Raw genomic sequence first — 14,890 nt, 5'->3', positions numbered from 1 at the left:
TGATAGAATGACTTCCGCACAAGGAGTTGCAAAACACTAAATTCTTTTATTAAGGCACCAAGATGAAACCTGATTACACTGTTGTCTCAGTATTTGCCTTACTTGAACCTCCCGCTGTTGGCTGGAAGTGTTCCTGTGATCTTTATAACAACCACAGTTGTATCAGGCACCAGACGCAGTGCTGTAGTTTGAATGGTGTTTAGTGACCTCTGAAGCAGGCAGGTTGACCACTGAAACACAGCCCCGTGTCTGGTCTTATCTTGATGCCTTAATAAAAGACTTTGTGTAAAGCTTGGAATCAGAACCCAAATGTTAGTGATCAGTTGCCTATTCGAGGAAATGGGGACTTCCAACCCGGAATGGAAGCAGGGATCATTAAAAATTGGTCGGAAAAGGGAATCACATTAGTTGAACACTTAGTCAATGAGGATGGAAAGTTATACACATTTCAAGACCTGCAACAGAGGCTTTCCCTTACCAACAAAGACTATTATGCTTATAGACAATTACATCACTATTGGTTTAGTTTAGACCAAGAGGCCTTGGGAACAAAACTGGGTCAAAAGCTCCGAGACTTCTTAAAGGGGGATGAATATGATCAGGTTTCGATATCTAGTTTACATAAAGCACTGCTGCTGCTTCCCCCCCCCCCCCCCCCCCTTAATTATGAAGCACTTAAAGAGGCATGGAGCAAAGAACTAGGTTATGAATTGAAGGGAGTAAATTTTGCAAAATTGATAACAGATATCCCAAAGCAGATGGGGGGGGGGGCGGAATTGCAGGAGAGTCAATACAGGATAATACACGACACAAACACAAGCAGCAAGGGCAGGGTGGACACATGACGCTCAATGTCCTAAATGTAACAGGGGACGGAATACCTTTATGCATGCATTTTGGAGCTGTGATAGAATGAAAATATTTTGGAAGGCGGTGCATAAATATTTTGAAAACATTACTGATCAAAGAATAATCCCATCTTGGAGAGGAGTACTTTTAAATAGAAGGGCAGCTTATGGGATCTCCGATAGGAATTTGGAACTATTATTATGCAAAGCACATGCTGTGGGAAAGAAATGTATACTCAGGCACTGGATGCAGGAGGAATCGCCCTCTTTTTGGTATTGGAGGAATAAATTTCATGAGCTGATGTTATGGGAGGCCAGGGAAGCTCAGGATTCTCCAAAGAAAAGAAAGCGGTTTGTTTCTATTTGGAGTAAATATTTGCAGAGTATTTCCCATAAAGCGAGAAGTGCAGTGTTAAATAAATTTTCTACACATTAAGAAGGAGAAGGAAGAGTCATGAGGGAGAAGGCGTCTCAGGGTATCTTTGGGGGGGGGGGGGGGGGGGGGGAGGAGTCTGGACAAGGAATACAATAGACAGAGAGGATAATGGTATATAGAGCTTTAAGAAGCACCAGTGAGGCAGCGAACCTTTACCAACACATTAAATATAGGAAAATGAAGAGGTTGGCTAGGACTAGACCATGAACGGATTACGAATGAGCATGGAGTATTTAAAAAGATGGGGGGGGAGGGGATGGAGGGGAGGGGGAATAATAGTAATAAGGGGTTCAATTACGGAATAATGTAAGGTGTTACTATTGGAATTACGGTTTGAGTTTAATGTAACAAGCTGACTATTGTTTCAGTGTACATGGCAAAAGTGAAGATAGTAAGGGGGGAGTGGGATAAGATAGGGTACTGTTATAAAAACAAAAATTGATGATAGCAATTTAAGATTAATGTACATAAGAACGATAGCTTTACAATTTGTTATGTATGTACTCTAATGGATGTGTTACCAGGTGGAATCATCAATAAAAATGTTGACACATAAAAAGACTTTGTGTTTGCAACTCCTTATGTGGAAGTCATTGTGTTAACCTTTATTCTTTGGTGTCTCTTAAGCATTTATATTTGACATTTGACCATACTATCACAGTGATTTATGTATTGGTGTTAGAGAGGATAACTTAGTTATGGAAAGTGAACTGCAAAAAGGTGTGCTTTTCCTAAACTGTTTGCCTGCTCAGACGTGACTGCATCTTAGTGCTTGTAATTTTGATATCAAATCTTAAGAAGGTGACCTGTATAATCTGGAAAGCTAATGTTGTTTTGTTTTTGGTGGTGGTGGTACTTTAAAAGATATGACAACCTACAAAGATTCAAAAATGTTCTGCTAACCCGTGTAAATCAAAATCTCTGGTAAATGCAGGTGCATTTGTGTTGACAAATATTATAGCACAATCTTAGATGCCAATTGAATGAAAGCTGCTGATTTACAGGTGGTGCTGCTTCATATCAACGCAAAGCTTTTTTAATTCACAGGCTGAGATACTAGTGTAATCTAATCCTTTGATGCCCAATAAAATCAGGATAACTAATAATAAATACTTGTCCTAATAAGTACAAATATACTCCAGCTTATACTCATTTGGACACTTTAATATAGGTTGCTTGAGTTTTTAATTCTTGAGCTTCATATTGTGCCCTAAATATATTGCACTGGCTAGGCAAAATGCTTTCTGTTGTTTTAATGATACTGCCAGGGAAAGAAGACCAACTTCTCCAATTTTAAAAACCATATGCTTTGGATCATATGTACCAACGGATCCTGTTAACATTGGAGAGTAAACCTTCTAACATTCTTGGTCATCTTGTGATTTGGTTTCTTTGGATCTTCCACCTCTCTTTGTTTAATGATATTTTCGTTTCCTGCATGATTCTTAGGATTTTAGGATTAAGTTCATATGTACAATAAGTACACTCTCTTGATATGTTTATGCATGCTCTGTAGGTGGCTGATTTCTTGGCAGTAGTGCCTGATAAGAATCCTGTAGTTCGTTGGGTTGGAGGGACGCTGAGCTGTTTTGTGTTTCAGGATCATCAGGAGTCACCATTCCTAAAATGACTCTTCCCAAATGCACTTTTATTTTTTTGCTAGATGTGGATCAGATAAACCACAAAAATTTCTACTTTGTGCACTAGTTGAATAGTTGAAATTATATTGTGGATTTGAGATCATTAAAACATTTTTGAATATTGTTGGTACATTTTATTCACAGATGATATTTTGAAGAGGTGTCAAAAAAATTTTGATGATGTGCTTGAGGACTTCTGCAGTATCAAGTATATTTTGCTGAAATTCCAGGAGTGGAGAGAAAAATTTCCAGATTCCTATTATGAAGCCTACATAAGCCTATGTCTGCCTATACTTTTAAAACCTTTAATTAGAACTTGGTTGATAGACTGGAATCCACTTGAGGTAGGTTTGCTACTACATTTGGATTTTACTCAAAATGAAGTTTAGGTTGTATTACTTATTTTTTCTCTGTTCATAGCTTATAGCAGCATAGCAGGTATCGGCAGATAAGGAACATTTCTGCCTGGTTTCCCCTTGCCTAAGAATGTATTGTAGGTTCATATTGGATAACTTAGTATTTTCAAAGGAGAGCTGTCATACTTTATATATGATTACTTTCTGTTTTTCACAGTTGTGAAATCTGTCTTAAATTCTTAAAGTAGAAATAAAATTGCACTGCAAATGTACATGATACTTCTGTTATACAGTTAAAATGGGGTAATACCAATTTAGAGCATGGGGAGTGGTGTGGGAGAGAGTGACTATAGCTGGGTGCAAGCATGGAAATGCCTGTGTGAAAAGGTGTGTCCACTGTGGGTAGGGGGCTGCAGTGGCAGTTTTGGCACTTGAGTCTTGTTGCAGTGGTGCAGAGAGTCGCACTGATCATGATCCTGTGACTTTGGGAGTACAGTCAAACCTGGCCATGAGAAAGCATGGGCCAGCTTTAAGTTCAGTGGCAGCTTCTCAGCAGGATGCTGGGTCACATTGCAACACAGGAGCAGTCACCATGCTGGAAGCAGCAAACTCTGAGGCCTTTCATTCCATGGTTCACCCAACCCTAGCCCATAGGGAGTGGGAGAGAGTTTTGGTATGGCCTCTTACCTGGCATCGAGGGGAGGGGGGATATTATGAACCAGTTGGGGTTTTTGTGGGAGTTTCTCCAGAATTTATCTTACTCCTGCATTAGGCTTACTTAGTGCACCAGGTACAAGGATCTTCTGTGGCCCAGGGCATAGGGGAAATGAGGCCTGCAGAGAGGCCCAGATTGGACACTATGAAGTACTGGTATTCCCGGTAAGTGGCAGGGTCCAAAAAGTGATCATCAGCCAGTAGATGGGTTTGGGTGAACTCCCGAAGAGAGCCACTGGAGGAGGGAGAGATTCCTGTGGGGGACGGAGATGACCCCTTTGTGGGTCAGCTGTGTTTCTCAGGTAAAGTTTCTAAGGCTTGTGTTAATATAACTATTGCTGAACCCGTAATACAGTAAGAATCTGCATTAGGAGGTTGCACAAACCTTCAAAGTTCTTCCCAGTCTATCAGCCCATTTGGGCCCTGATTTCAGCGGAGTGGGACATAGTAGAATCCATGGTGATGGATAAGTTGTACCTTCTAGCCTAGGTTTATCCAATTTCAATCTTCGAGGGCTGCAAACAGGCCAGACTTTTGACATACCCATAATGAATTTGCATGAGAGATTTCCATGCTCACTACATCCATTATCTGATACGATACAGACGTTCAAATATTTGAAAGGTATTAATCCACAAACAAACCTTTTCCGGAGATGGGAAGGTGGTAGAACTAGAGGACATGAAATGAGATTGAAGGGGGGGCAGACTCAAGAAAAATGTCAGGAAGTATTTTTTCACGGAGAGAGTGGTGGATACTTGGAATGCCCTCCCGTGAGAGGTGGTGGAGATGAAAACGGTAGCGGAATTCAAACATACGTGGGATAAACATAAAGGAATCCTGTTGAGAAGGAATGGATCCTCAGAAGCTTAACCGAGATTGGGTGGCAGAGCCGGTAGTGGGAGGCGGGGCTAGTGCTGGGCAGACTTCTACGGTCTGTGCCCTGAAAATGGCAGATACAAATCAAGGTAAGGTATACACAAAAAGTAACACATATGAGTTTATCTTGTTGGGCAGACTGGATGGACTGTGCAGGTCTTTTTCTTCCGTCATCTACTATGTTACTATCCTTATTTTCGAACGAGAAGGCCGGCCATCTCGGTATAATCGAAAGCCGATTTTGGCCGGCTTCAACTGCTTTCCGTTGTGGAGCCGGCAAAGTTCAAGAGGGCATGTTGGCAGTGTACAGAAGGTGGGACGGGGGCGTGGTTAAGAGATGGCTGGCTTCGGCCGATAATGGAAAAAAGAAATCCAGCCCTGACAAGCATTTGGCCGACTTTACTTGGTCCCTTTTTGTTCACGACAAGCCTTGAAAAGGTGCCTGAACTGACCAGATGACCACTGGAGGGAATCGGGGATGACCTCCCCTTACTCCCCCAGTGGTCACCAGCCCCCTCCCACCCAAAAAAAAATGTAAAAACATTTTTTTTTTTTTTTGCCAGCCTCAAATGTCATACCCAGCTCCATCACAGCAGTATGCAGGTCCCTGGAGCAGATTTTAGTGGGTGCAGTGCACTTCAGACAGGTGGACCCAGGCCCACCCCCCCCCCCCCACCTGTTACACTTGTGGTGGTAAATGGGAGCCCTCCAAACCCCCCCCAAAACCCACTGTACCCACATGTAGGTGCCCCCCTTCATCCCTAAGGGCTATGGTAGTGGTGTATAGTTGTGGGTAGTGGGTTTTGGGGAGGATTTGGGGGGCTCAGCATCCAAGGTAAAGGAGCTATGCACCTGGGAGCAATTTGTGAAGTCCACTGCAGTGCCCCCTAGGGTGCCCGGTTGGTATCCTGGCATGTGAGGGGGACCAGTGCACTACAAATGCTGGCTTCTCCCACGACCAAATGACTTGGATTTGGCCGGGTTTGAGATCGCCGCCATTAGTTTCCATTATCGGCGAAAACCAATGGCGGCCATCTCTAATGCCGGCGATCTCTAAGGGTGGCCCAAATGTTGAGATTTGGGCGTCCCCGACCGTATTATCGAAATGAAAGATGGCCAGCCATCTTGTTTCGATAATACAGTCGGGTACGCCGCTTTATGGGGCCGTCATTAGAGATGCCCGCCCTTATAGTTGGCCGGCCCCGTTCGATTATGCCCCTCCACCTTACTATGTTATGTATATGCAGATATCTCTCCTGCATATTCATTTAGTTGATAAACATCATTTTGAAATCTGTAAATAGTATTTAAATATCAAAAATAAGTTAAAAACTATTCACAACCTCTGCCCTCTAGTGATGGTTTCAAACACCAGTGGGATTCTCGTTTACTTTTAAACCACATCCATTGGTAGAAGTTAAATCGTTATGGCATACTAATGCAAGATCTCATGTAATGTTCTCTTTCTAATTCACTGTATCATCACATCTTTAAATAATACTCCTGTTGAGTCCCATAGAGGGTCATTTTCGAAAGAATCGTCTAAATCAGAATTTGGACGTTTTACAAAGACGTCCAAATTCCAAACAGGAAAGAAGGTGATTTTCAAAAAAGATGGACGTCTATCTTTTGTGTTCAAAAATACTATGGATGTCCTGTGATTTGGACGCCCTTTTTTGGGTCCATTTTCGAACAAAAGATGTCCAAAACAGAGGAGGAGTAGCTTAATGGTTAGTGCAGCGGGCTTTGATCCTGGCAACATGGGTTCAATTCCCACTGCTGCTCCTTGTGACTTTGGAAAGTCAAATGCACAAGGGGCATTTTTGGATATGACATCTAAGTCTGAATTTGGATGTTTTTTGTAAAACGTCCAAAATCAGAACAGGAAAGGTCATTTTCTACAAAAATGTCTATCTTTTCCTTTTATGTTTAAACTGTTTTATTAACAATTCTCACAATACAAAGTGATGTAGAATATGCATATAGCATTGTTTGATATATAAAACAGCATTTTTACAACATATTCAACTTCGCCAAACACTTTTCATCCCCAATTTTTTCCCCCCCTTCCCCCTCCCCTCTTGATAATTCCTTGTCCCATGCTAACATTAGGTTTTGAGTGGCTCTTGTTCCTAATATCATACTCTTGAATACTTCATTAGGTAAAATAGTGCTTATCACAAAATATCAGTAACTAAACATCAAAGCTCTAGATCACTGCCAAGCTTAGCCATTTACGTCTCACTCAACCCCTCCAAACCCCCCCCCCCCAATACCTCCCCCCCTTGCAAGCAGAATTCCACTTTAGATTAAATTATCTACTCCAGGCTATCCGTATTCTCCATTATTCTACTATTTATCAGGCATTAACAAGCAGACTACGTCCCCTTGGACTAAGCATTTGCAGGTATGGTGTCCAAATCTGCAGAAATCGCACTCTTCGTTTAGGCGATCGTTTTGAATCCCTAGCCTCCCAAGAGGCCAGGAGATGCACCTGATTGCGCCAATGCCAGTAAGCTGGCCCTTCCGATGAGACCCAGTATTGCATAATGCATTTTCGCGCTACCAAGCTCAGCTTTCTGCATAGCATTATAGCGGGGGCTCCTAATGGGGCAAACGCTCTTGGTTGATCCAACAGAAACTGCCGCTCCGTTCCTTGAACTCTGTTCCCCAATCGAATCAAAAACCCTCTTACCCTCTGCCAAAACATGCGCACCTTGGGGCATTGCCACAATGCATGATATAACGAGCTGGGACCCCCTCCGCATTTAGAGCATCCCGAGTTGTCCGGCCCCAACATATGAGCCAGTTGTGTTCTAGACATATACCCCCGTAAGACCACTCTATAACCACACTCCCTCAGCCTCTCATCTGTTACCAACGCCCGTATGCCCTTCAAGGTAGCTGACACATCCCATGTTGCCAGGGAGATCCCCAAATCTTGTTCCCATTTTCGCTTAAGATCAACGTATTGCCTCTGAGGCCTACGCCTAGCCAGTGCCCCATACAGTGCTGATACAGATTGTTTCTCCATCTGCAACTCCTCAAAGAAAACCCTTAGCAGCTCTCCCATCTGCCCTCTCAGGGATATTTGGCTCAGGGACTTCACATAGTGTCGGACCTGTGCATAGGCAAATCTATTACCCCAAGCTGATCCCACTTTATCTTGAAGAGCGTCAAATGTTATCATTTCCCCATTGTCCAACAATAGGTGTTCCAATCTTGTGATGCCCAGCCCTTGCCACCTGCCAAATGTCGGGTTATCTATCCCTGCCTCAAAAACAGGATTGCCTACGATTGGGATTTGATCTGTAACGTGTGGTTGGCCCCCCATTTGCCGCATCCACCACTGCCACGCCTCCCGAAGGGGTTGTAGTATGATACTTTTTTTAAATTTAGAGGGGAGCTGACTTCGAGGTAAGTGGAGCAATGCTAATATATCATAGGGAGCAAAAAAAGCTTCCTCCAAGCCCGTAGGTGTATAATACTGCGTGGCATTCACCACATCTACTAAGTGGCGCAGCAAACACGCCTGATTATATAGGAACACATCCGGGATACCCATTCCCCCCTGTCTCCAGCTCCCTATTAACTGATTTTGGCTAACTTTAGGCTTTTTGCCTGCCCAACAAAATCTACTGAAAAGGCGCATCATCCGCTTCAAATCAACTCGCGATAGACGTATGGGTAAAGTTTGAAGAACGTACAACCAGCGCGGAAACAACACCATTTGTACTACATGTATCCGTCCCATTAATGACAGTGGCAGACTCATCCAAGAGTCCAATTTAGTTTTTGTATATTCCAGTAAGATTTTAACATTCAACTGATATAAATCTAATGTATTCATTGTGAGTCGGATTCCTAAATATTTAAAGGACTCTCTGGCCCATCTCAACGGAAATTCGGGAGCCAAGTCCCTCTGGTTCACCTCTGGCGAAGCCAGCGCTTCTGACTTGTCTAGATTAATACGGAAACCTGAGTAGTCGCCATATTCACGAAAGGTTTCCAATAACGTATCTAAGGATTCCCTTGGGTTTGTGAGATGTACCAAAATGTCGTCCGCAAATGCTGCAATCTTAAACATGTGTGTCCCTAAGCCAACTCCCCGGATCAAAGGGTTTGCCATGATGTCTCTAATAAGGGGATCTAAAACCAAAACAAAGAGAAGAGGGGACAATGGGCACCCCTGCCTCGTGCCCCTCCTAATACAGAAACTTTCCGATTCTATCCCGTTTACTCTCAGAGTGGCACATGGGTTGGCATATAAAGCATGTATTGCTTCAACAAATCTCCCTGAAAATCCATATTGTTCCAACGTGTCAAAAAGAAACTTCCAGTGAACCTTATCAAAGGCCTTTTCCGCATCAAAGCTGATCAGCAATGATGCTACCTTCGCCTGCGAGCTGTGTTCTAGTGATGTCAATATTGCTCTCAAGTTTTTACTCACAGCTCTACCTCCCACAAATCCTACTTGACTTTCATGAATCAACCTTGGGAGCAGCCTCGCCAGTCTATTAGCCAAGATTTTTGCCAATAACTTGGTATCATAATTTAACAGGGAGATAGGCCGGTACGATGTCGGCTCTAGAGGGTCCCTCCCCGGTTTCAACAAAACTATTATTTGAGCCCTATTCAAGTCTGGGGGTAACCTTTGTCTCTCTATCACTTGGTTCAAAAATCTAGTAATTGCAGGTATAACCCCTCCTTCCATTAATTTATAGAATTCTCCCCTTAAACCATCTGGTCCCGGGGCTTTTAGTCGTGGGCTGTGAGCAATAACCAAACTGACTTCATCTTCAGTAATTAATTGATTGAGACTATCCAGCTCTTGTATTGTAAGCTTTGGTAAAGCCAGATTTTCTAAATACATCTGGTTTAGCAGACCGTCTTCCTCTGGGGAAGCGTACAGCTCTTGATAAAAGGCCCGAAAAGTTTCACATATTGCTTTGTCTGATGTGTGGAGCCCTCCCCCCCTTTGTCTCAGTGCCAAAATATTCTTAGTCCCTCCCCGGGGGTTAATTATTTTTGACATCAACTTGCCTGTTTTATTACCATGTTTATAGAGCATATATCTATAGTATAACTGTGACTTGTGTGCCCTTTCTTGCAAAAGTACATTTAAGGCGGTCTGAAGTTCCAGCACTTGTTGTTTATCACCTATCGCGTTTGTCTCCCCATATCTCTTCCGTGACTTACAAAGTTGGGTACTCAAACGCAAGATGTTTCTATCTCGTGTCTTCCTCACAAAGTGTGCATGACTTATCACTTCACCTCTAAGAACCGCCTTAGCCGCTTCCCAAAACAAAACTGGGTCTTCTATGTGTTCTTGATTATGAGTACTGTATTCCGCCCAGCAAGCTTGTAACCTGCCTTTAAGCATTGGATCTGAACTGAACTCCAGGGGAAATTGCCATTTGTATTCCTGTGGAGTTGTACCGCTTGGTATCCATTCTATCTTAACCCAGGCATGGTCCGACACCATGTACGGTCCTATCTCCGCTGTTGTCACTTCCCCAAACATCTGACGTGATGTCAGAATATAGTCAATTCTCGACTGAGTGGAGTGGGCCCGCGACAGGTGTGTATAGTCTTTCTCACCTGGGTGCAGCACCCGCCACACATCAACCAGGCCCAACATCTGGCTCAACTGTAAGAGGCCTCTATTATTATAACATGAAGAGGCCGTCTCCGGGGCTGATCTGTCCAGGGAGGGGTCCCAAGTTGCATTTAAATCACCCCCCAGCACTATAGCTGCGTGCGGTTGCCTAAGCAAAAAATTTATCAAAGTTTGATAAAACTTCCGATCATATCTATTTGGAGCATAAACATTACAGATTAGCAGTTTCTGTCTCCCAACTACCACTTCCAATATAACATAGCGGCCTTCAGTATCAATCAGAAGTGGATTAATTACAGAGGCTATGCCTTTTCTAATTAGTATCGCTACTCCTCCCTTTTTACCTTGTGCATTTGCTGCTATACAATCCCCGACCCACCAGGTGCTGAGCTTGGCATGTTCAATCTGGTTCAGATGCGTCTCCTGCAAGAGTGCTATGTCCGCCCTTTGCCTATTTAATTGCTGTAAAATCTTAGAACGTTTGATTGGCGAATTAACTCCGCCTACATTCCACGTTAGTATTCTTACTATTCTTGGATTTGAAAGTGTGTGCCTTTCTCCATAAATGTCCACTGTTGTACTCGAGGGGGACATCCCAGCCTCTGCCCCCCCCCCCACTTGCACCTCCACTGTGTCAACTTCATTGTTATGTTCTACATCCTTACTAATTAAGACTTGTGCCCTGCTTGCATCCTTCTTCCCTCCCCCCACCCCCTCCCCCCCCCAAACCCTATATCCCTTATTCTCAGGTCCACCAATTAGGACCTTGACTTCCTTACGTCTCTCCCTCCCCCCTCCGCATTATACAATGTTACAGTAAACATAAAACATAACTTTCTTGTCAAGCTGAGCAGACACTTACAGGGTCTCCCCCCTCTTACCAGGGGTTCAAATCGGTTCACCCACAGGCCGTGTCTGCCATATAGTGTCTTAATTAACAGCAAAAAAAAAAAAAAATAAAAATCAACGTTCAAGTCTAACTCACAAACCATAGGACCTTAACTTTCCAACTGCAGCCTTCTTGCCAATCTTTCTGCTACTATAAGTGGTCCATCTTTGTTCTTGGCTGGGAGATTACTGTAGTGTCATATCTTGACCAATCAGGTCTCCGCTGACCTCTCCGTATGACATTACTCAGTGTTCTCAGAGTGTTCTCTTTCTATGCTGTTCAACTTGCATCTGAAGATAATGTTCCCAGCTGTTGTAGAAATTCTTTAGCCGCCCCTGCCGTCTCATATGTCTTAGTAATGCCATTATGCGTGACCCGCAATTTGGCAGGGTATTGTAGTGCAAATCTTATTTTCTTTTGGAATAGCGTTGAGCAAACCTCCGAAAACTGTCTCCTCCGTGTTGCTACCCCTGCTGAATAATCTTGGAAACATCTTACTGGGATTCCTTCATACTCTAATGCTTTCCCAGCTCTCAGCAACTTCATCACTTCTTGTTTTTGCGCATAGTTCAAAAATTTTAGAATTACCACTCTTGGCTTATTGGTGCCCGTCCTTTTCATCCCGATGCGGTGAGCCCGTTCTATTTGTATCGGCCCCGAGGCTTCTGGGTATTGTAGTTCACTGGCAAACCAGCGTGCCAAAAAAACCTCCAAGCCCCGTTCGGGTAACGTTTCTGGCAGGCCCACCACTCGGATATTATTTCTCCTGGACCTGTTTTCTAAGTCCTCAATCTTTTCCTCCATCGCCTGCAGCTTTTTTTGAGTTATTTCTTGTATTGTCTCCACCTCCGTTACTCTATCCTCAATTTCACTCACACGTGTTTGAAAGCCTGCACAATCCCGAGAAAGATCTGTGAGCTGTTCTTTTACCTTTTCCAGGTTAGCATTTATGGGGGAAAGCCGGCGATCCAACATAGCTTCTAACACTGAGGACATTTCTGAGGTTATTTCGGCGATCCAGGCCGATGACACTGTCGGGCCCGGCGGACTTGCGGGCGGCGCCATCTTGTCTTCTGCTCCTCTACCACGGAGCTTATCTTTATGTACATTTTTCGCTGCCATTACGCCGCCAATTAAGTTAAAGTGTACGTTGCCGGCCTCTCTACCTTTTCAGGCTGCGGCGAATTTCGTTTTTATATCGCGGTTTGTGAGCTGATCATGCGAAGGGGGGATTGAAGCCGGAGAGATCTTTTTCCTTCAACCCCTCGCGGTCATGACGTCACCGGAAGTCCTATCTTTTCCTTTTAAAAGTGCTGTTTGGAAAAATGTTTTGTGATTTGGAGGAGTAAGGGGAGGTGATCCCCAAGTCCCTCCAGTGGTCATCTGGTCATTTGGGGCACCTCTTGTGTTGAGTAGAGAAGTAGCCTAGTTGTTAATGCAGCAGACTTTGATCCTGGGGAGGTGGGTTCAATTCCCACTGCAGCTATTTGTTATAAAAACAGTTCTAGCTCAGGACTTCTAAGTTTTAGTCTTGGACGCTTTTGTTTTGTTCCATTATTGCTGAAAGACGTCCATGTCTTAGGAACGCCTAAGCCCACCTTAAACATGCCCCTGGCATGCCCCCTTGAGATTTGGACATCCTTCTGACGGACTTCAGACAAAGACGTCCAAAAAGAGGTTTTGATGATACTGATTTAGACGTTTCTTTGAGATAAATGTCCAAATGCTGACTTATGTCACTTTTTGGACGTCTGCCTTTTTTGAAAATGAGCCTGATAGTCAAATATTTCACATGCTGCAAATGATCTTTCAGCGGCTCCAACTCTTAGTGATTCCAACTCTCTTGATCAAATATTCAAATCGTTAATTGTTCAAAATATGCAAATGTCAATGGAGCACTGTAGAATACCTTAATTGAATTTCTACATCTGTGAATCCAATAACCAAGTTCATCAGGCAAGATTCAAAAACCCCACATAACAAAGCGGACTTCAATGGCTTCTATTGGTGGTGGGGATATTGTGAAGAAATTGTGTTTAAACGAACAGAAATTTATCTTTATGTGGGATACAGTGACCTTGAGTGGGTTAAATAAGGAGGTGGATTGATCAGTTTGATGGGGTGAATCCCTGTTACCACTTTTTGTGGTGGGAACTTTTTTTCTTTTTACATTTAATGAATTACTGCTGCACATGCGTTAGCATTCTCAGTTTAGAGGGATGCCATTGCAAAGAGGTTTGCAGCTCCACACCCTACATTGGCAGATGGTAAGTTTTTACATTGTGATACTTTGAATTTTTTGAAACTGTAGATTGTTGTCTAGGCTATGTGTTTCTTTTTTCTTTTTTAGGTTTTGGTCTCCGGAGGAAGTGCACGTGAAACATGGTCCATGTAGAGACCAAGGAGATTTGTTTTATCACAAGCTTTTTGCTCAGTATTGGTAAAAAGAATTGTGGAGGCTTACTCCGTTGAAGTCTGCTTTGTTATGTGGGGTTTTTGAATCTTTCCTGATGAACTTGGTTATTGGATTGATGGATGTAAAAATTCAATGAAGGTATTCTACAGTGCTCCATTGACATTTGCATATTTTGAACAATTGACGATTTGGAGATTCGATCAAGAAGAGTTGGAGTCATTGAGAATTGGAGCCGCCGAAGGATCACTTGTGGCATGTGGGATATTTGACTATGGGACTCATTAGGAGGATTATTTAAAGTTGTGATGATTATAGTAAATTAGAAAGAGGACATTATATGAGATCTGGCATTAGTATGCCATAGTGATTTAGCTTTTATCAAAGGATATGGTTTAAAAGCAAATGAGAATCCCATTGGTGTTCGAAACGGTCTCTAGAGGGCAGAGGTTGTGAATAGCTTTTAATTTGTTTTTGATATTGAAATAAAGTTTTGATATTTAAATGCTATTTATAGATTTCTATACGATTATCAAGTACAGAAATAGTAAATGCATTTTAGTTTTGTATTGTTGACTGGAACATTGGTGAACTTTGTTACATGTTTATACTGCATATTCTTTAGGGATTTCTTCGGCATTGGAATCTGTTCTTGAAAGCAGCCTCTTATGCCCTTTTTTGGCCACTTGTTTGGAGAATCATATAGGCTTCTTGTTTCTTTTGTTTTTGTTTACTTTCCTTGTATATAGACCATTTCAGCATTCAGTTTGGACCACTGCCAAGCTGAAAACAGAAGAAACAGGAAGCCTATATGGTTCTCCAAACAAGTTGCTGAAAAAGGGCAAAAGAGGCTGCTTTCAAGAAAGAGATTCCATGCTGAGGAAATAACCTTTTTGGGAACAAGGTGGAGGAGGTTGCAGACCTCATTAAGAAACATTCTGATGTCATAAAGTCCCTCTCTGGCAGCCGCCTTCTGCGTCCACCTCCTCTAGAAGATTTTTGGCTAGACCAAGAAAGAGTACCTACTACTTTCAGAGGCCTAGGTTTACTCCTTTCTGTCCTCAGCAGCCCCAGCACTTGCTCTCATCAGCAGTG

The 14,890-nt window shown here is 43.0% G+C and overlaps 1 protein-coding gene across 1 annotated transcript in view; it reads left to right on the top strand.

Annotated features, from left to right (window-relative positions):
- The window catches only part of GCFC2 (GC-rich sequence DNA-binding factor 2), a 111,799-nt gene that overhangs the window by 59,392 nt on the left and 37,517 nt on the right, over positions 1–14,890 (top strand). Inside the window, exon 11 of the mRNA XM_030198793.1 lies at positions 3,069–3,268. Within this exon, the coding sequence (XP_030054653.1) occupies positions 3,069–3,268 (200 nt within the window). The remainder of the gene's footprint in view (positions 1–3,068; positions 3,269–14,890) is intronic.

This window comes from Microcaecilia unicolor, chromosome 3, assembly GCF_901765095.1.
Source record: "Microcaecilia unicolor chromosome 3, aMicUni1.1, whole genome shotgun sequence".
NCBI classification, from domain to species: domain Eukaryota; kingdom Metazoa; phylum Chordata; class Amphibia; order Gymnophiona; family Siphonopidae; genus Microcaecilia; species Microcaecilia unicolor.
This window is presented reverse-complemented; position numbering and strand designations above follow the sequence as displayed.